Genomic DNA, 22,166 nt, shown 5'->3' with positions numbered 1-22,166 from the left:
TCAAGACGTTGAAGGACCGAGGACTCTCCGATAAAGAAATCAAACGCATGGGTATTGCCTTAGTTCCTCCGAGGGTTTTCATCAACCCCGAGTTTAGAATAATTGACTCCACGTTACTAGCATTCCGTGAGGGATGTTTAAGCGTGGAAGGTTTCTCGGCAGTTGTCCCTCGAGCAAAAGAAATTGAAGTTACAGCCCTGGACATGGAGGCTCGGCCAGTCACGTGGAGAACATCTGGGTGGCCAGCGAGAATCGTTCAACATGAAGTTGATCACCTGAAGGGGAATCTATACATTGACTGTATGCTGTACAAATCATTTATGAAAAATGATTGGAGAGATTATATGAAGAAATAGGCTAAGGGCCTGCAGTTGTACATATGTACGAATAATCTGGGATAATAAATTAGAGAATAGCCCAAAGAAAATATGTACGCCGATTGGTTTAAAATCGTTTTTGCATTTAACAGTTAGATTGTGAGCTCGAGATTTCTTTCCTGTCAACTGTCACGTGATAGAAATCAAGAGCGAATAATCCAATTGTTTTAGTTTAAAGTTACTAGTGATTCAAAACTTTATCTAAATTCTCTTAACAGACACTTTGAAAACACCAAGAAGCGCCTTTCATTTTGTTAACAAGGGCACACTGCTACGCTACTCACTATCTGGAATAGATCTGGAATAGATAGTGAGTAACGTAGCCAATCAGAGGACGGCATTCGTGATAGCACGCTTGCAGAGTTATACTAAAACTCATAGAAGCACAGAATTAGCACAAACTGTTGACATAACGATGGCTCAAGCAAAGAGAATTTACATATTAATGATCAAAGTAAGCAAGCTGTTTCCTCGCTTTTATTGCAGAATTTTCTAAAAGAAAAAGGAAACATTCTTCATGTTTCTTTCAAGTCATAGAAACACTCATGGAAGTTTGGGAGAACTCAAAAAAGCTGTGGAAACACGTACACTTGCCTATTGGCTTGTGTTCCTACAGCATTTCTCATTCTCCCAAACTTCCACTCATGTTTGTTACTCTATAGAAACATGGTACAAGTTTTCTCATTCTAATCAATGCACAGCTGAACTTTTCCCGTATACAAAGATTGACATTAATTCTCTTTGTTGTTAACAACCATCAAAAAATTTACCCTTTGTTTTAACAGCTAATAGATCTTTGGTGTGCACATTAATAACAGAGTTTAACCTATGCGGTGCAAAGCATCCATATTCTCGAAAGAAACCATTTCTTTTATTTGCAAAATTATGTCTTAACAATACCAGAGATGATCATTAATACTGCAGTATGCACTGGACATGAAATAACTGGTTTTCTCAAACTCATTAATAATTCACCAAGTTTAAACAAAGGAAATCATGACCATGACAGTGCTAGAATATCTGATCTTAATTAGCATAGAGTTTTGCAAATTTACTTCTCCGTTTTCTCCTTAGTTTTAGTTTTGATTGAGAAGTTATATCAAGCACTCAAGACAGTGTTTGACCACATTTCCAAACACCTCGAAGTTTGTCAAAAATACTGCGCTACGCGTCATATTTTCAACTCTCTTTTCGGTGTTTGGGAATGTGGTCAAACACTGCCTTTCATGTTTGATATATTACGTAAACTTGGATCTCCTCTTGGGTTGAAGATGAAAGTGGAGAATGATCATCGCAGTAAATTTTCCAATTTAAGCAATTGGAAAGAAGAAGCCTGAAAAAAATCAGGGCTTTCATCTTCAACCGCAGTTCAAATATGAATTATTTCATATGTACTTCACATCATTTCACTCCTCACGGGAAGATATGAACTCAATTAATTGACCTCTCTCCCAATGTGTGGCTTCATAGCTCAGTTGGTAGAGCATCGCACCGGTATCACGGTGGTCAGGGGTTCAAATCCCATTGAATCCCTGATTTTTTTCAGGCTTCTTCTTTCCAATTGCTTAAATTGGAAAATTTACTGCAATGCTCATTCTCCACTTTCATCTTCAACCGCAGTTCAAATATCAATTATTTCGTATATATTTGACAAAATTACGTTTGTTTTAATAGTTGTAAGTGTTTTAGTTCCCAATGAAGTAGTATATGCTGGCCACACTACACAAAAAGACTCACATCACTGTCTAGATACAAGGGCCTGCAGGCCAGCAGGAGCTTCATACATGGTTGTTGGCTTACACTTAAGTACTGTGCTTGTTATCACATAAAAAAAACAATTTTCTTAAAGGAAGCTAAGCACAATACTGCCACTCATATGAAAACTCAAAACCACATTGGAGAAAAAGGGAACATATACCCCCTGAGAGCTGAAATCAGCCATGGTGCTGACAATTTTAGGAGTAGAGGTACTAGGTAACAAAGAATTGCTGAAGGTAAGTGTCTCACACTGCAAAATTTTTGTCATTGAGACTTGTGCTAACCTACACCTGCTTCAAATTCGTAATGGACTGCTATACTAATACATCTTAAAAAAAACAACCCATGAACCCCCTAACATGGACTGAGTGCTCTGGCCTTTGATAGCAAAATAGCTATTTCTTCCTGTTTCACGATCCTATATTATTTGTCAGTAATACCATTGTTGAGCATTGTCACTTAAATAAAGCTGTCATTCACTCATAGGAAGATTACCATTGATACAATGAGTGTATAATTGTGTATAATTGCATAACAATGAGCGTATAATTGTGAAGAAAAATCTTTCTAAGAGTAAGCTGAGAAAGAAAAAAAGTTAACTTTTCTTTTCTCGCTTTTTTGTTGCCCCTTTATCCTTGGTGCACTGGCTGTATTTTTCAGTCTGGCCACAGCAACTCCATACACATCCATCTCGGTAACAAGGCCAGCCAGCCATTCCACACATACAGTCATCACAGTGGTATGCATACACTCCTGTATGGCCATTGACAGGTTGTCGTTTGGCACGTGCATCACTCACACCCTCCCAATGATGAGTTTTCACTTTCTTAAATCCAGCAGGTGGAGGAGGAGAGTTGGATCGCTTATCTGCCATCTCGAAGCTGGAGAAGACAAGAACATTTCCCTTGTTTTTGCCGTCAAATCACAAAATTGTGCAGGTGTTAAGAAAATAGTAAAAGTACCACCTGTGACAGTTTTACCCTGTAGGTGGGGGGACTCCAATATCAAAAGGACAGGGGTGCTTGTCGGAAATTTTGAAAGGAACCCCTAAGAGGAACCAGGATCCTGTTTTGTGGGCATGGGTTGAGTTTTTTTCACCCCTAAGTTGTTTTAGAATTATTCTAAAACAACACTTTATCCCCAATCATATTTTTGTTCAGCTCAATACCCTAAAGGGTACCGCAAAAGCTCCTGCTGTGGACCTTTTGAGGTTGAATGCCCTAAGAGGTAGTCCCAGACCGCTTTTTAACCACTAAAAGGTACGTCGAGCACCCCGTCTTTTTCATATGGTAGTTCCCTCAGGAGTTTTGCTATTGTCATTACAATAATCATGTCTTTCTTTGTTCATTTCATTTTCCTAGAAGGCCTTATGTAATTGGAAAATTACATCATGGCTTTGTTTCTGCTTTCAGTTTCGAAGTCTTGTAATTATCTCATAGCTGTCCAAGATAATACCTACTCCATTTTTAATCATTAAGGTACCTTGGGGTTGCAGAATCAAAGGGGCAATTGCTTCCAAAATGTTGCAATTTAAGAATTGGAACCTAATGAAATGCTTTAATATAGCAAGGCCACAAAAGTAGAATTAAATTACTACGAGATACATGTCCAGAGGTCTCCAGAGTGTTTGCCCTTATTTCAGCCATAGTATTCACAATCTCATCCCTTTTTGGCTTCTCCAAAAAAGGGAGTGGCTAGCCACCGAATCCACCTACCCCCTGCTTAAATCCGCCCCCTGCAGTGCATGTGGGCTGTTTGGATCTAAGCATGTATTCAACGGAGATAACTGGCATGGGCTGCTACTGCCGCTTATGAATGAAAGGAACTGGATTAAAAATAACGAAGCACTATGAATATGCGTCTTGTTGTGTTAGGCAGAAAATTAATGTAATTTTACATAGTCAGGCAAGTTAGAGTTATCAAGAAAAACACATGCAGTGTTGTGATACGGGCAAAGATGTTAAGATCTTGAAATTTCGTTTCCTACCTTCGATAAAACAAAGTCTCTACCGACTTTAGACCCTGCCAATGTTCAAATATTCCAAAAAAGGACAAGAAGCTGCACACAAACAGAACATACACCAGCGGCTAGCTGTAATGCAAGTGCGGCCAAACGGGCAGCGAGATTGTCGTGTAGCAGCAGCGTGTGGCAAATTAGGGAGTTTAAACAAACCGCTACGGCTCTGATACGGCTGCCGGAAGTAAATTTCCCCCAAAATGAGACACTGCGCATGTACGTCGGTTGCATCCAGCCGTAGCGGGCGTCGTAGCGTGAAATCTGACTACGTGATTCGGGATGTTTTGCCGTAGTTGCTACTACGTCGGGTTTATTTCGCTTCTCTGGCCCTTTTCAACGGACATCTCGGCATTTTAAGAATTCCATTGGATACTATATCCTTTAAACTCAATTTAAGTCAAAGATTGTGTCAAGGTTGCCTTTCATAAGCCTGTAAATCCGTATCCTGAATTTACGATAAGTTTTGGCAAAGCTGTTGAAATGGCGAAGCGAGTCAAGTGAAATATTCGTGTTGAGCACGAGGTTGTTTTTCTTCGATTAAGTTTGCTTTGAGGGTTTAATGAAGATGTTTTATATCTGGATAACTATACGATGCAATTTTGCTTCTTTGAGTATTGATATATTTGTGTTCTTCACTCGATATTTTTTGAGATATTTGTCTCTGAAATTATATATTTCATCCATCAAATTTTTATGGTACAAAGTGTATGGCATTCGCTTTCGCTCAGACATAATCTGTTCGTCCTACTGAATAACGGCCATCGTCCTTTGAGCGAAGCCATTTGCCTGTGGGAAACTAAATAAAAGAGATTATAAACTCCTTAGCCGATGTTTCTTTCACCTTTTTGTTTCGCTTTACTCGCTAAACTTAAAATTTGGCAGACCACTATGGGGCGCCGTTTGTAAAAAAATTATTTAGCTTAATTTTATCATTTGTTTTCGTTATTTACTAAATAAAGTTTTGTGATATGAAATCATGTATTTATGATTTGATATAATAAATTACTATTTTAAATCATGGGTTTATGATTTGATATAATAAATCCTGATTTCAAATCATGTGTTCATGGTTTGATATAATAAATCCTGGTTTCATATCATGCGTCTATGATTTGATATAATAAATTCTGATTTCAAATCATGTGTTCATGGTTTGATATAATAAATCCTGGTTTCATATCATGCGTCTATGATTTGAAATCACGACTTCATGGTTTAAATTAAACTTTCACATTTGATATCAGTGAAATCATGATTTAACTTAATAAGTATGATTTAACTTAATACATAATCCGCGCGAGCGAGGACATGTGACAAGTCACATGATCATCTATTGCGCGGGAAAACACAAACATGTCGGATGAACTTTCAAGGTCAATAGCTTCTGCCGTATCCCAGGCAGTTCAAAGGGCCGTCGATGAGGCTCTATCGCGTCTTCCAAGTCAGGCAGTCACTTCAACAAGTTCAAGCTCCACCTCAAGCTCGACCTCGATCTCCACATCGAGCTCAAATTCAAATTCTCAAGAGGTACGTACATGTGCTAGCCGGCAAACAGTCATTGTGTTCCTCTGAAATCTAGTGTGTTATTTAATACTGAATATTTAGCCATTTTCAATTTTCCTGACTTACTGTATTTTTTGATGCTGGTTCCTGTGGTTTGCATGTTGTTCCAGCAGCTCTATGAAAGTTGCGTTTTGAACAGAAATCCCCCGTCTTTTACACATTGTATTTTCTCACCGTTGCGTGACTTTGTTGATAGTCGCTTCAACCACCTGAAACGAAACCTTAGCTTGTCATATCGAACTTCCGGTTTCACTTTATTTAGTGTTTATTTATATGGGGAAAGCTTACAAGGTAGATCAGTAACAATTGTTTACCACCGTTTCAGGACATGGTACCTTGTTCTGTGTCAACGGCTAGTCATGGAGAGCAACCTCATTCGTTAAATGAAGGCAGCAGGTGAAATATCTTTCATTAATGAACACTGTTTAATGTACATGTATAAGATATAAAAATGTAAGTATGAAATTGGACACTGCTGGACTCCACTTTGAAGAAATTACGTAACAAGAGGTATCTACTGAGTAACTATGGATACCGATTTCGGTTCTCACCCAGTGAACGCTTTCAGCGCTCTAAGTGTGCTTTTTGTAATCTTTTATTACAGCCATCAGAGAAGAGCTGGTAGGCCACAAAAGACAATATCCAAGGAACTCTTGGAGAATCTTCTGATGTTGAAAGTCCCCATTTCGGGAGTGGCAAGTTTTTTTGAGGTATCGCGGCCATTCGTTTACAAAGCAATTCGGGATTACGGCATAGAGTATAGAAAATTTACCGATTTATCGGATTCTCGACTGGAGGAGATAGTGGCGTCCGTTAAAGAGAATCATCCACGTGCTGGTGAAGTGATGTTACAGGGTCATTTACGAGCGCAGGGTTTGCATGTACAGCTATACATCAGAGTGATCCCATGGGTGCAGAGGCAAGACGAACACCACCCATTCGTCGACGTGTCTATTCGGTTCCATGCCCAAATTATTTATGGCACATAGACGGTAATCATAAGCTAATTAGGTGGCGAATGGTTCTCCATCATGCCGTCGACGGCTTCAGTCGCCTCATTGTTTTTTCCCGCTGTTCAGCAAATAACAGGGCTGCAACCGTACTATCTCTATACCAAGATGCAATACGACAATACGGACGTCCGTTCAGAGTCAGAACGGATCATGGGGGGGGGGGGGGGGGGGGGAATGTCGCTCTCTGGAACGACATGGTAAATGCCTGGGGCGAAGAAGCCAGACCCGTTGTCGTCATAACCAGCGCATCCAGCGCCACAATCGAGCTGTTAACGAGCAAGTGTTTAATGGATTCAAACAAGAATTTTTTGACCTAGAGAGGGAGGGAATTTTGGATCCTTTAAACGAGACAGACATGTTTTGTCTACAGTACATATACCTGCCAAGAATAAACAGGAGACTGACAGAATTCACTGATGCTCATAACAATCATGCCGTGTCAACAGAGAGGAACAATTCTCCGGCTCAGTTGTTTTGGTTAAATCTCCATCTTACTGCCTTCAGAGGAGGCAGGTCTTCTGACGATGCTTGGTGTGGTATGAACGTCCGAGATTTGATGTCAAGTCAAACTCTTCCACACGTGCAAGTTCCTGATACAAGTAATCCTCTTAGCAACGATTCTTACCTTCGACTGCAGCGTAATGTGGACCCTCTCTCCTCGGCCAGCGGCAAAGAACTATACCGCTGTGCTGTGCAAATGGTGGGAGAAATGATGCAACAACAAGACAGCAATGACTAAACGTGATTTATAATGGTAATTGAACTGAGTGGAGTGCAATTTGGTCTGAAATCACACGCGTGATTTCAAAATCGAACGAGCGCGCAGCGCGAGTTCGATTTGAAATCACAAGTATGATTTCAGATCAAAATTGCACGACATGAAGTTCAATTGCCACTTTATTAGATCCATTTTGAAATCGCACAATTTTATCGCCTTAATTTGTAGACTTTTGGTGTATTGTTCCAGTAGCCGGTTTGTTAAAAAAAAAAGCGGAACCGGAAACGCCTTTACGTCTCATTTAGTATGCAAAACGATGTCATGTGACGAAAACTCATCCGAGCATGACAAAGAAACAAGCGGTTTTGAAGTCAGAACGAAAATAGTCTGCTTCAGGTATAAAAGTTCAATTCTCGTCGGCTGGATCAATGATGGAAGGTCTTTCTTTCTTCTGTGGTTGAGGCTGAGACTTTTCATTGTCTTTGGAGAAGGAATTTGAAGGTGCATCCTGCGTAATTCTGCGATGGATTTCTTTTGAGTTGTGAAACTCCCTCGAGTGCACGATGCCCAGTGGATGGTACGTTTTTTTTCTTTCATACCGTTTAATGGCATGATTTTAAGGGAGTCCAGCTCGTTATCATCTCCGTTTCTTTTTGTGACCTCGGCGAAGGACTCAATACTCAGGACCTTGTCAAGTTCTTGCGGCGCCATTTGTTTCAAGATATTTCCAAGATGGCGGGACTAACACCAGCTTCGTAAGACGTTCATTCATTCACTGTTTTGTGGAGCGGGGCGTATATTGACTATGTTTATTCACAGCGACAGAGTTGAGCTCTTTTGTTGCTTCGTTTGAAACTACCAGAAACCTGGAAACATCTACCTTCTTGAGATGGCCCTGAATTTGTTGTTGAGTGGTTTTCGTTTGTTTATGTTTTACTGGACTCGGTATCATACGGATTTTGAGCAGATGTTGAAGAAAAATCGCCAAAATATTCGTCAAAATGGACACTGAAAGTTGGAAACTTCCATTAAAGTTGGTGTTCAGCCTGAAGGAGCTGATAATCGTCATTTAGAAACTGTAATTAATTACATTCGTCAAGTTTTTTGGAAAAAAACACACAATAACAACAGAGTTTTGGCAATACTAGTTGCTAAATTATCCACACAATGGCTTTTTGCCTTTCATTTTCCTGAAATTTTATTGTTTACTTTAAACTAATATTGAAATCTGATTTGTTGTCTTGTTTTACTGTCCCATTCTCAATGGCTGAGAAAAAGATGCAATTTAGAGCAAAAAATAGTGCGATTCGTGAATAAATCGCACCATTGAGAGCCAATCAGATTGCGAGGATAGCCAGTGATTTCAAAATGGATTTAGTAAAGATAACAATTTATTTTACTGTGCATTTTTATTCTGGGTTGTAACAGAGCAAACCCGAGGTGACCATTAGTCAAAGCTCGTAGCATTAACTTCACTATAACTGAAGCTTTAAAACCAACTGCAAACCGAACGCCATCAAGGGCAAGTGTTTCTGAGACTTAGCAGGGGGTGGGAGAGGGGAAAAAGTCTCCCCTATTAATGGTTACGTCTAATGTCCCTAGTTAAAGAATTCGCGTCCCTCCCTCCCTCCCCCTCACAGCCCTCTGGGCTCAATAGCATTAAAAAGGGGCAATTTTCTATAATAAAGCTTAATTTCAGGTGCCGTAAAAACAGCTCCGCAAAACTGACACTTGTCACAAGAATGAACTCAACATAGTAAATTCATAACAGTGATACAACAATTAACTGCAATTATTACGTATATCAAAATATTATTTCAAATTTAAACGCGCACATTTCTTGTTGATTAATAAAAATAATATAACCAAAGTGTACTGTTCAAGCGTATCCAAAGCATGGGGAATTTTTAATCGCAAAATCCATCTTTCGTTTGAATTCTTCATACTCTGAATAGCAGACAGGAATCCTAATAGTATTGGCGCACGTATTGGCCATTGCAAAGGGCTCATCATCTAAGAACGTTATGGTGGTGGGTTCATCAAATCCCAGTGGTGGTGGTCTGCTTGCCCCAGTCACGAATACCAGCACTTCTTCGATGGAAGCTTCCGCGTCGTTAGCTGCAGGAAAGTAATTCATTAGAAGGGATTGTATATTGTTCGTTAATAACAGAATGGGGAAATTGTCAAGGAAACAACTTTTCCGGGGCTGGGTATTCCCCTGTGTAAGTCTTTTAGGTATGTGTCGCCCCAAAGGGTATGGGCTTTTGAACCGTTTTGGTCTGAAGACGGATCTAAATTTAGACCATTATGGTCTCAACGTTCAACGGAACGAGAGCGAACTAGTGCTCACTAGTGTAACTGCAAACATATCTCTTTACTTAGGCTAAGTAAGGAGAAAGAATGCATAATTTGTAGTAATAATTTAATTAAGGTGTATTGCAACGTTGCAAGCAATTTACTATATTGTGTGGTAACTTACCTTCACAGTCTTGAAGATAATCTCTCCAGTACACAATTGCCCTCTGCCGGGCTACGTAACGGTTTGACCTTGGTTCGGCATATTCGATGTGGAACAAGGCGTCCACCATAGCCGCCGTTAGGAGTTTGTCGGAGCGACACAGGCACTTTGCGAATTCTTTGGGATTTTCTTTTATTTTTTCGTATACCCCCAATGTGCACAAACCATTTATCAGTTCTTCCAAAAGGTATCACGAACTATCTAAAAGGACGTGGCGAGAAATTATTTTTACGAAGTGGTCCTTTTCACCGGTGTTTGTTGCTTGTGTCTTGGACCCTAGCGCAAGCAAAATTTCCTGAACATGGACATCCTGTAAAACTGCGTTGAGCTCTTCTATGTCGTTTGCGGTTGCTATCTAAAAAGTGAATAGAACCAAAGCTGTTACTTAATCATAATTTCAAGAGTAATAGTGATCCTTTGCTTCAAAGAGTGCCGATTAAGTGTCACAAGTGGTGCTTTGCGGAGACAGTTCGATATTGTAGTTGTACAGCATTAGTTTACCTTTGACAGGGAGTCCGACAACCGATCGTCATGGATGTCGTTGACGTCTGCCTTAGTGAAGTCGACACCGTGTGCTATGGCGTGGTACAGAGTTGGGCTCAGAAGCTGCCACCGGGGCCTCCGTGTACAAGTGACCAGGCCAAAATTACACCCACAAGGCGATAGTGTCCCTTTTCCCTTGCTAGAAAAATGGGTTAATTAGTTACCTTCACGCAATACATGCATATAAAGCCAAAGTAGTAGAACTACTTGTACGTTTGAGTTGGGCACGAGAACGCGTCTATCTGCTGGTCCACCAAAAATCCCTGAATGTTCATTCGCTGCCTTTACCAGCAAACGATGAAATTCCCTGCGAGGTCCACCGATGTCAACGGCACCTTCGCTATTCCCAAAATCGTCCGCGAAACAGACGGAAATGATTGCGCCTGGACTGAAACGTTTCCTCTGCAAACATCGGCAGGAATCTTCCCAGATGTGACCGCGCCTAACATTGACTATGGTTCTCCCCTCATTATTGACTCGAGCTGTTCTTAACTCCTGCAGTATTTCCTCCAGGTCTCGTCCAGGATTGCTGTCTCTGTGACGTATTGAAAGACCAGCCGTGATAATTATCACATTAATCACGAAAATAATCAACATGAAAAAAATCACCAGGCATACATAATAGCCATTTGTAGTCAAAATATCAAATGTAATATAATCACGGAACTCAGTCTCCATAATAACGACATGGTCCGTATGTTAAGAGAATTACCTTGCGCTGAGCTCCAGTGCAAGCAGTACGTCCCGTTGGTACTCCTCTTCCTCGTCACTGAGGTTTGGAAAAGGGTCGTCGTTCAGTAGTGTGACATAAGAGCTGCGTTAACAAAAGCAACATTTACCAAAGTAAATCGATAGGCGCACAAAAAAACTACCTCGTTTTATCGTCGCTTAACTACCTAGGAGTGTCGAAAATAGATCGATGCCCAATTGTGAGTGGCGGCAAAGAACTTCGATGATACCCATTCGCTAATTGTACAGAGATCGAACGCTGTTTCAATTTTGTAATGTTTGAATGAAGAACCACTTTCCGTGCCAGTCAGAAAAGGTTGAACAATAGAATTATTTGGTGTATTTTTCCTTGAAAAAAAAAACATTCAAACAGAGGAAGGGGGAGAAGCGTTGCGTGACCACCGTAATAACGGCTGTGGAGGAGACTGATTAATCTCAGGTTTGATTGGTTTTCTCTCATGGGCAAATACGAGACCCAGAAATAATTGTGCAGTAATCCTACGCATTTGCGCGTGTTTGAAAATGATATATTTACCTGTAAGAACCCGGCTCACTTTGACTTGTTGTAGTGCTTGTAGTGCTTCCGCCTCCTGTGGTACTTGTTGTGTCTAAAGTACTTTCAGTACGTGCATCACTTATCGTGCTCATAGAACTTGAAGTGCTCGCAGGGCTTGCTGTGCTTGTGGTACCGGAAGTGTCCCGTGTACTTGTGGTATCTGAAATTTCCAACTGAGATGGCAAATCAGGCATACTGTCGTATATGGTAAGCTTGTATGGGTCATCCTAAAGTTGAGAAAAGGAGAAACGTGGTAAGAAACCATAGTGTTTGATATGGACATTCCAGGTATACTACTTAGTACAAGAGAGTGTTTACTGCCTTCTTTTCTATTTATTTTTGGGTTTTGTGTCAAGTATGACAGGAACATTACTGAAACTCTTTTACCTAAAATCGCCATGCTCAAAAACACAATACAATTTGTTTCCGGGTGGAGTCAAAGAAGAAAGAAGTAAGAATAGTAACCTACATTTTCACCTGGCCACATCAATGGAAGTCTCTTTGCCATTATGTATAGAGATCCCTGTGAGCACAGAGAGACAACCTCGGGAGCGTTCCATTGAAAAGAACTCGACGTTTGTGGGACTGTTAACTTTTTGGTTCCTGCCATAGTACTGAGGGAAAAGAAAAACGGTGAACAAAGCCATCAGTCAATTAGACACACATCTGACAGTTGTTAACAACACCAAACCTAGTCTGCGAACGCAGACGGATTCCCGGTCGTTGTTTCACACAACCACAGTAAATCCGTCTACTTTCGCAGGCTACACAAAACCCAGTGAGTGTGGTACCTCAAATAGATGTAAGGCAATACTTCGCCCTGAGACAGGCCAAACGCAGAGGCGAAAACGCTGCTGACTTCTGCCTCTACTTGTGCAGCTTGCCATACAGAGTGTAATGCTATTTTCCCAATAAGGCCCATTTCCGCTAGTTTCGACCTTTTCTCTCCGCGAGGAATCGGAATGAGGACATTGTCGCCCAGTTCATGAGGAAGGCAGATGATGTCCTTGTTATAAATTTTCACTGGCCTCGGTGTATTACTCTTTTTTCGTTTAGTTGGCGGCGGCAGACATCCTGGCGCGCCACGAAAAACGGTCGGTAGTGGAGGTCGCCTCTCCAATGCTGTAGTCCTCCCATTCTACAGATGAACAACCAAAATGTCATTCGCCTTTTTAAACATGCAATAAAACCTTTGTTCACCTTATGTGTGACGTAATTCAAAACAGCAAGAGACAGTTTCTTTAAGAGTAACCTAATATCATCGATGGTTGCTGTGAGGTTTCGTTTCAACTCGTCGAAGAGCGATAACCTGGCGACTATCAACAAAGTCACGCAACGGTGAGAAAATACAATGTGTAAAAGACGGGGGATTTCCGTTCAAAACGCAGCTTTTATAGAGCTGCTGGAACAACATGCAAACCACAGGAACCAGCATCAAAAAATACAGTTAGTCAGGAAAATAGAAAATGGCTAAATATTCAGTATTGAATAACACACTAGATTTCAGAGGAACACAATGACTGTTTGCCGGCTAGCACATGTACGTACCTCTTGAGAATTTGAATTTGAGCTCGATGTGGAGATCGAGGTCGAGCTTGAGGTGGAGCTTGAACTTGTTGAAGTGACTGCCTGACTTGGAAGACGCGATAGAGCCTCATCGACGGCCCTTTGAACTGCCTGGGATACGGCAGAAGCTATTGACCTTGAAAGTTCATCCGACATGTTTGTGTTTTCCCGCGCAATAGATGATCATGTGACTTGTCACATGTCCTCGCTCGCGCGGATTATGTATTAAGTTAAATCATACTTATTAAGTTAAATCATGATTTCACTGATATCAAATGTGAAAGTTTAATTTAAATCATGAAGTCGTGATTTCAAATCATAGACGCATGATATGAAACCAGGATTTATTATATCAAACCATGAACACATGATTTGAAATCAGAATTTATTATATCAAATCATAGACGCATGATATGAAACCAGGATTTATTATAGCAAACCATGAACACATGATTTGAAATCAGGATTTATTATATCAAATCATAAACCCATGATTTAAAATAGTAATTTATTATATCAAATCATAAATACATGATTTCATATCACAAAACTTTATTTAGTAAATAACGAAAACAAATGATAAAATTAAACTAAATAATTTTTTTACAAACGGCGCCCCATAGACCACCGAGACGTACTCTCCCCAGACCTTTTCAGTCACGGCGGTAATTTACATAATGAAACGGCACACTAGATCCTTGAAATAACATAATTAAATGACTAATAAAATGGACACGGTGGTCAATGGTTTAGTGGTATGTGGGCCACTGATTATAACCCCCTGGATAAAAGCAGTCGCACGAGTCGCACGACGACAAGGCACAGTGGAAGTTAGGATCAATGGATTGGTTAGCATCAATAGATCGGTTAGGATCAGTGGATCGGTGGATCGGTGGATCGGTGGATCGGTGGATCGGTGGATCGATGGATCGGTGGATCGGTGGATCATTGGATCGGTGGATCATTGGATCAGTGAAACAGGGGATCGGTGGATCAGTGGATCAGCGGATCAGCGGATCAGCAGCTCAGTGAATCAGTGGATCAGGGGATCAGTGAAACAGTGAATCAGTGGATCAGTGGATCAGTGGATCAGTGGCTCAGTGGATCAGTGAATCAGTGAATCAGTAAATTAGTGGATCAGTGGATCAGTGGATCAGTGGATCAGGGGATCAGTGAAACAGTGAATCGGTGGATCAGTGGCTCAGTGGATCAGTGAATCAGTGAATCAGTAAATTAGTGGATCAGTGGATCAGTGGATCAGTGGATTAGTGGATCAGTGGATCGGTGGATCAGTCAATTGGTGGATCAGTAAATGAGTGGATCAGTGGATCAGTAAATCAGTGGATCAGTGGATTAGTGGATCAGTGAATAAGTGGATCAGTGGATCAGTGGATCAGTGAAACAGTGGATCAGTGGATCAGTGGCTCAGTGGATCAGTGAATCAGTGAATCAGTAAATTAGTGGATCAGTGGATCAGGGGATCAGTGGCTCAGTGGATCAGTGAATCAGTGAATCAGTGAATCAGTGAATCAGTAAATTAATGGATCAGTAGATCAGTGGATCAGTGGATCAGTGGATCAGTGGATCAGTGGATCGGTGGATCGGTGGATCAGTCAATCGGTGGATTAGTGGATCAGTGAATCAGTGAAACAGTGGATCAGTGGATCAGTGGATTAGTGGATCAGTGAAAGAGTGGATCAGTGGATCAGTGGATCAGTGGATCAGTGGATCAGTGGATCAGTGGATGGTGGATCAGTGGATCAATAGATTAGTGGATCAGTGGATCAGTGGATCAGTGGATCAGTGGATCAGTGGATCAGTGGATCAGTGGGTTAGTGGATCAGTGGAACAGTGTTACCTAGGACTTGTAGGTAGCGGTTGTCGCATAAGAAATGACAACAGTAGACAAAGGTAAATTGTGTATTCTTTTCATTCCTTTATAACTCTCTTCTTACTCAACAAGATTGTGTGCTCCCTATGCTGCTACCCACGTCTGTGGTAGCCTGTGGTAGCAGTCATCATAAAATGGAAAAAATATCCTGATGAAAGACGGCCAAAATGGTCAACGTAACAACAACAGATACAAGTGTACGATTTACGAGTTTATTGACAAAGATAGTGGAGACAATAACAACAGGAACAAAATAAACGGGAATGAGTAACACTGAAATACAATAAACAAACTCAAATAAGCCTAATGCTAATAAAGAGTAAAACTAAAAAAAATAAGCTAACTTAGCTAAGAAATAACAAAGTAATTTGATGCAAATAACAAGACAATTGCAATAGGAAGATTGCATGACAAAAATAAAGAAACAGGAAACTGTGTGACAAAAACTGTCAACATTATTACATGAAATACAGTATTACGTGAACTACAGAACTAAAACAGGTTCAAGTTACAGGATTACACAATAGTGCTAAGCTGTGTACAAACTAGTCACACAAGTAATTACAGTGATGAAAACAGGCTATAAAACGTATAAAGGAACAGAAATGAATTTGGATTTGTGCAAACAATCACAAGTAATCAACAAGGATATGTGGTAAACGAAAAATACAATATTTACTAGCAAAAACTATAAAACAAAGGAACAGAGATAAAGCGAAATGCTGTGCTGATTTAAGGTCAAGAAAGCTAAAGGAATAATACTAATAAAAGCACAAAACTAGTAAAGGCAACTAAAAGCGACTGCTAATTGAAACTAATGAAATAAAAGAAATTAACTAAACCTAAAGCCTTAAAGAAAAGTACAAATAAAACAAAATAATACATTACATACCAAGAGTTATTGAGAATATAACATTCGAACTAAACCAGTGCTTGACTTGAGAACTTGAATATAGCTCAGAATAAACCAACTGAATCAACTGAATTTGCTGAACAAATGGTTGCCAATTTATAACACATTTGAGGAAACTGTAGGAATAACTCTAAACCAAATAAGGCTAGGGAGTCTTTTGGTTGCCCATGAATACAGAATTTACTGGGTAACCCGAAAACACTGACCCCCGGTCCGCGGACCCCCACAACGGACCGGGTCCGCGGGACTACCCTACGGACCGGTCCATGGACTACCCCTACGGACCCCCTCTACGGGCCACCCTAAAATAGTGTAAAAATAACAAATAGTATTTCACTTATGGTTTGTCTAATAGATTCAAGCTCGTGTCGGTGATTTTTCGAGTGTTACACTGTGCAAATGTAACAGACTTGGGTTTTTAACACCCAACCCCCCTTCCCCAAAAAAATGCCTAAAAGCTGTTTTCAGCGTAAGGAGATGTCGATGGTAAGAAGGAAAGTTCTTACCTTCCATTCGTGGCTCAATCTGGCTATGGAAGATACACTTTTAGGTCGTTAATTGTTGTTTGTATCTGTTATTCCGCTGAGCAAATTGTGAAGCCTGGAACGAGTTCACGAACCCACGGGAGAATGGGCTGAACAAAATGGCAGAGGGCATTCTCATCCCCATAGCCCTTTTCGCTACTCTTAGCCGGCAGGGCTTTGGCAATCGGCTCGAACATTCTGACTTCCGTTCAAGATTTCTTTGTTTTCAAACAGCCAATCAAAAAATTCGAATTAATTCGAAAATCCTATGTCCCCAGAGCCCTTCGATTCCCGTGCCAAGGCCCTGCCGGCTAAGAGGAGCGAAAAGGGCTATGGGGACGAGAATGAGGGGAAAGAACACAAATTTCGAGGCTTCCCGGAGGGTTCCCCGTACGCGTCTTTCGTATACTTTATGGCCACAGCAAAGGAAATGGCAATGTGTAATGATTTAAATTGCACCCGAGCCTGAATCCGGGTCTGTTACATTTGCACAATGTAACGTTCGAAATTTCGCAGTCACGAGTAATCTATTAGACAACCCGTAAATGAAATATTTATTTATTATTTCTATTATATTTTGGGGGGTGGTCCGTAAAGGGGGTCCGTAGGGGGAGTCCGTGGATCGGTCCATAGGTAGTCCGCGGACCTGTGTCAGTGTCCTCGGGTTACCCGGGCCGGATTTACCTAAGGGAACTAGGAGGTAACTTCTCCTACACAACAGGATTTAGCTGAGAGAAGTGTGTGGGAATGAATCACCAACACACATCAAAATAACGTGTGTAAGGAAACCAAACTAATATAGGAAAATAACCCAAATAGTAAGAAAAATAATAACATAACACTAATAAAAATAGTTTGGAAATTAGCACTTAAAATGAACTAAAGTGACCTTGTCACACGTGTTATCGTAACACGGAATAGTAAATGCCTTTCGAATTATGCGTATCACGATACGTCGGGCGTTCAAGCAAAAAGCATCTACAAAACCGCAGCTACTATTTACATAATTTATGTTAAACATACCCTCGAGCTTCAACAGGAACTAGTGGTTTATGCTTAACGAAGCAGTTGTTTTGGTTTAATTTGGGTGTTTTCCAGAATTCTGTGTGAGTTCTATTTCTTTACTGTATGATCCAGGCTAAGCTGCGAAGATTGAGAAGATGCAGTCGTACTTGTACAGCCTCGCTTTTCTTCTGATCCTTGCCGAGAATGCAAGCACCACAACATTCACGGCTGATGTCGATCTCAGCTTGAGTCGCCATCCCAGGGATGTGAAGAGCGCAGCAGTGTTGACTCCTTTGAGTTTGAATGTAACTTCTCAAATATCTTCACGCTTCGCCAACACTTTGGTTACGAGTAGGTTGGAAAACAAATCCCCCCAAAATCAAGAGGCCAAGTTCGTCGTTCAGATTCCGGAAACTGCTTTCATCTCGAACTTCTCGATGGTGGTGAACGGAAAACACTACATCGGGAAGGTAAAGGAGAAGAACGCTGCAAAAAATGAGTATGACAAAGCGAAGAACGAGAGCAGGAATACGGGTCTCGTGAGCTCCACTGGATCAGAACAAGCTTTACGAGGTATGGATGTGTTTAATATCGCGATCAGTGTGGCACCAAACAGCAGCGCTGAATTTCGTTTGAACTATCAGCAGCTTTTGGTGAGGCGAAAAAGTTATTACGAACAAGCCATCAGTGTTCGACCTAAGCAGATAGTTCCCGTACTTAAGGTTGTCGTGGATATCGAAGAACCTCAAGCCCTTAGTTATGTGGATGTGATGAAAATTCGGGAGAATCCGAGCGACGCAGTCGTGAAGGGGAATCCACTGGCAGCTGTAACTAACGTATCACCAACCTCGGTTCATATAGAGTACAATCCAAGTGAAGACGAGCAGGGGCCAACTGGAGTACACGGAGATTTCATTATAAGGTAACATCCTTTGTCGTTTTACGTTATATTTTTCAAGTTCTTTACTACGTGATGGATTGAACGTCTCCTTCCCGACCTCTGAAATCACGCAATCATAAAATTGTGGGTTGTGCAGAGGTACGAATTAGGCTTGAGAATCATGATCAGGGCTCAGTTAAACTATTCAGATTCTGAAATCAAACGATCCTATTTTAGAATGGGGAGCGAGAACGCTTGAAATTGAAATACCTATTGTAATTTTTTGGGGCATAAAATGTCGATCGTTACTTGATAAACATATTTTTCAAGCTTTGGCATTCGCGTCACGACATCCCGAAAATTATTAGATCACGCGATCCATAGGTATAGAAAAGTATAATACAAATCAGATCAAGCTTTTTCATGTTCGAAGTAAGGAACAAGAGAGACAAAAATGTTTTGAAATAGTGCAGCCATGTAGCATTGTACAACGGTATTTTCTCTGAGGACTTGTTGTTATGGTAACTTACACGGCTAAGACAGCTTAGAGGGCCAGCAACGAAAATCAGCCAACAAGCGTGCGTTATTTTTGCCGGTCCAATATTTTCTAAGTACACTCTTTGTTTGTAAGAATGTTGTTTTTCCGGTCGGGGCTGAATGTTGGTATTTTTCTGCCAATTTCAGGCTGAAAATATTTTTGTGAATATTCGTAGCGTATGACAGATCAGTTTTCGAATGTATCTGGTGTCTCGATATTCTCCTCCGCAGCCGTTTTTGGGATGTCACGCAACGCTCGCCCCGAAGAAACGGGGGGGAGCGTTGCGTGACATCCCATAAAACGGCTGCGGAGGAGACCAGTGTCTCGATCCTTGTGAAGTAATTTTGGAGCCAGCCTGCAAGCATTCAAGTCTGACAGAAAAATTGTTAGCATCGAACATACGGCTAGTGCTGTTTTTGTTGCTTTTTGGCCAGTTATGCCATTTAGAGAAAGGAAGAATTTTATACGGTTTAGTTAAAAACATATAATGGGATTAATTGTATTTACAAATTTTCATTGACACAAAATTATTCTAACAAAATTCTTCAAATTTCGCAAATTTCAATCTGGATATTCTTATACATAAAACATATTCTTATAAAAAGAAAGAGTGTATTGGACCGGGCAAGGTTTCTCACGGTAGCTACAATCATAAACTCGTGTATTACTTCCTTACTAACCACGCTTATTGTAGGGACACCGCTTCCCTATGATCTGTACTGACAAGGAGTAGGGACGGTATTTACCATTTGAACCGCATTGAGAATCACGGCAGAGGACGATGGAACTTTTTTTCCCCATGAATATTTAAGATTGCCTGTTTTTTCTTTCTTCCATGGCCTCCATCCGCGTTTCCTCCATCGCTTGTTTTTTCCCTTACCACCTGCTTCCATCAATCCGCCCGTACTTCTTCGGCTTCCTTCCTTCCTTCCTTCCTTCCTTCCTTCCTTCCTTCCTCACTCCGTCTCTCCACGCACCCTTGGTTGCTTGTTTTCCTCTGTAGGTGTAGATTCCATGTAGATTACTGGAAAACCCATTGCGAAAAGAAACGAACGAAATTCGAATTGTTTCTCTTCATATCATTGGCAGGTATGATGTGGCTCACGGAAATGATGCAGGCATTATCCAGGTACTTGGTTCCTACTTCGTGCAATATTTTTCACCGAGTGGCCTTAACCCAATAGCAAAAAAACGTCGTCTTTGTCATTGACATCAGCGGTTCAATGAGTGGACAGAAGATTGTACAAACCCGCCAAGCAATGTTCGCCATCCTGAGCCAGCTTCGTACAGGTGATTCTTTTAACATTGTTCTGTTTAATGGCGACACAAAACAGTGGAGGAGTTCTGCGTCACGGGCAACTAGCGAGAATATCAAGGACGGGAAAGCGTTCGTCGACGAGCGCGTAAAAGCAGAAGGCACAACCAACATCAACAGCGCACTTCTTCTGGCCCTTAAACTCCTTACAAACACAGCTAACCAGCCAAACTCTCCAATTGCTGGCAATTTTCCAGTGGTACTGTTTTTGACAGACGGTGATCCAACAGCAGGAGTGACGAACACTAAAACGATTCGCACTAACGTTTATAACGAGAACAACATAAAAGCCTCCATCTTCGCCTTGGGATTCGGTTTCCATATGAATTTTGATTTCCTAACAGCTCTGTCCGTCGAAAACGGAGGAAACTCTCGTAGGATCTACCCAGATAAAGACGCTAAAAGTCAACTGGAGGGATTCTTTGACGAGATCAGCACGCCTCTGTTACTGCGAGTTAGATTCGATTATCCCAAAGATATAGTGGATGACGCAAGAGTTACTGCCTCTGAGTTTTCTCAGTACTATGAGGGATCGGAGCTTGTCGTGAGTGGAAAGATCAAGGAAGGCGTTAGCTCAAGGCTGATGGCTGTTAATGTTCGCGGTATTTCCAGCAATAATCCTGATGTCACGTACACAGTGTCGCGCACTCTTCAGAACCTGACCATTCCTTCTAATAAAGTGCTGATTGAGGATTTCACCGAGAGGCTCTGGGCTTACATGAAAATTAAGCAACTGTTAGTCGAACTATTGGTAACGGACGATCCGAAGGAACAAGCTCGACTGAGATCCGAAGCACTGCAGATGTCACTTCAGTATAACTTTGTTACACCACTCACCTCCTTTGTCGTGGTTGAGTCCGACTCGTATGAAGAGGAAGATTTGGTTTTAGCCGACGGCGTGATGACTAAAGGCGCCTTCTCCGGCAATGCCTTGTCTAACCGGCTGAGCCCACTCGCTGGATGGAGAATGTTGTCTTCCGGATTGCTGGTTCTTTCTATTTTCTTCACTTTAGTGCGATTTCGAGCTTACTAGTCACGACTAAACAATCTGGATGATAGGCGTTGTTTGCTAATCGCTTGCAACTTTTTCCTGAATGTAAGCCTAGGATATGACAGACGCTGAGACAACACTCAGATTAAGCTTAATCTACTGAATTTAGGAACTGCAGCTAATAGTAGTAATTCAATCATAAAATTTAGTGTCTTATTAAATCCTCGAGCTACTCACGTCCCACACAGTAAAGAAAATCTCCTGGAAAATATATAGGCTTCCAGGTAGTCTGGTCGCTGCCATCTCCTTTCTTCCCCTCAATTTGTAAAAAGGCGAGCGAGTGAAGCGTACGTCGATGGTGAGACGAACGACAGGGCTCTTTACACAGTCGTTATGTTACTGTAAATAGTCGTGCGGTTTTGTCATGAGCCCCTGGCTCGGGAGATTGGGCAACCACTCCCTACGTTTACGACTTAAATAAAGCTACCTTACCTCACCTCACCTCACCTCACCTCACCTCACCTCACCTTACCTTACCTTACCTTACCTTACCTTACCTTACCTTAACTTACGTACCTTACCCATCCCTTTGCATTTGCGGTTTGTATTTTAATTTTGTTAGCAACTTCGACGATATTTTGAAATATAATGTTTGTAAACACTGACTAGCCTTTAGGATCAGGGGAAGTTTTTCAGGCCCCAACACTGAGCAACCTGCTCATTATTAGATCATCTTTCCTCACGTAACCAA

General features: G+C 41.2%; 2 protein-coding genes, 1 long non-coding RNA gene and 2 pseudogenes across 4 annotated transcripts in view; 3 read left to right on the top strand and 2 right to left on the bottom strand.

Annotated features, from left to right (window-relative positions):
• Window positions 1-427, top strand: part of LOC110065830 (peptide deformylase, mitochondrial-like) — an 842-nt gene extending 415 nt beyond the window's left edge. Inside the window, exon 1 of the mRNA XM_020772995.2 lies at window positions 1-427. This exon is cut by the window's left edge and continues 415 nt beyond it. Within this exon, the coding sequence (XP_020628654.1) occupies window positions 1-356 (356 nt within the window). The 3' untranslated portion in view covers window positions 357-427.
• A 392-nt stretch (window positions 428-819) lies between these two features.
• LOC110065820 (uncharacterized) overlaps window positions 820-22,166 on the bottom strand; it is a 94,510-nt gene continuing 73,163 nt past the window's right edge. Inside the window, exons 2-3 of the long non-coding RNA XR_016209576.1 lie at window positions 4,123-5,019; window positions 820-3,016 (exon numbers count right to left, since the gene is read on the bottom strand). This is a non-coding gene — a long non-coding RNA (uncharacterized LOC110065820). The remainder of the gene's footprint in view (window positions 3,017-4,122; window positions 5,020-22,166) is intronic.
• Window positions 6,070-7,471, top strand: LOC149106312 (uncharacterized; annotated as a pseudogene).
• On the bottom strand, window positions 9,203-13,778 carry LOC110067100 (uncharacterized). The gene is made up of 9 exons (XM_089298296.1): window positions 13,341-13,778; window positions 12,584-12,930; window positions 12,262-12,406; window positions 11,772-12,019; window positions 11,220-11,321; window positions 10,667-11,042; window positions 10,214-10,319; window positions 9,926-10,156; window positions 9,203-9,564 (listed from the first exon to the last, which is right to left on the bottom strand). The coding sequence occupies exons 1-9, from the start codon at window positions 13,512-13,514 to the stop codon at window positions 9,326-9,328; spliced, it is 1,968 nt and encodes a 655-aa protein (XP_089154422.1). The 5' UTR covers window positions 13,515-13,778; the 3' UTR covers window positions 9,203-9,325.
• LOC110044439 (inter-alpha-trypsin inhibitor heavy chain H4-like) lies at window positions 17,591-21,911 on the top strand (annotated as a pseudogene). Its single transcript, XR_016209575.1, has 2 exons — window positions 17,591-18,613; window positions 20,199-21,911. The product of XR_016209575.1 is annotated as an inter-alpha-trypsin inhibitor heavy chain H4-like (transcript).

This window comes from Orbicella faveolata, unplaced genomic scaffold (genome assembly GCF_042242905.1).
Source record: "Orbicella faveolata isolate gen_17 unplaced genomic scaffold, um_ofav_v1 contig_3, whole genome shotgun sequence".
NCBI lineage: Eukaryota > Metazoa > Cnidaria > Anthozoa > Scleractinia > Merulinidae > Orbicella > Orbicella faveolata.
This window is presented reverse-complemented; position numbering and strand designations above follow the sequence as displayed.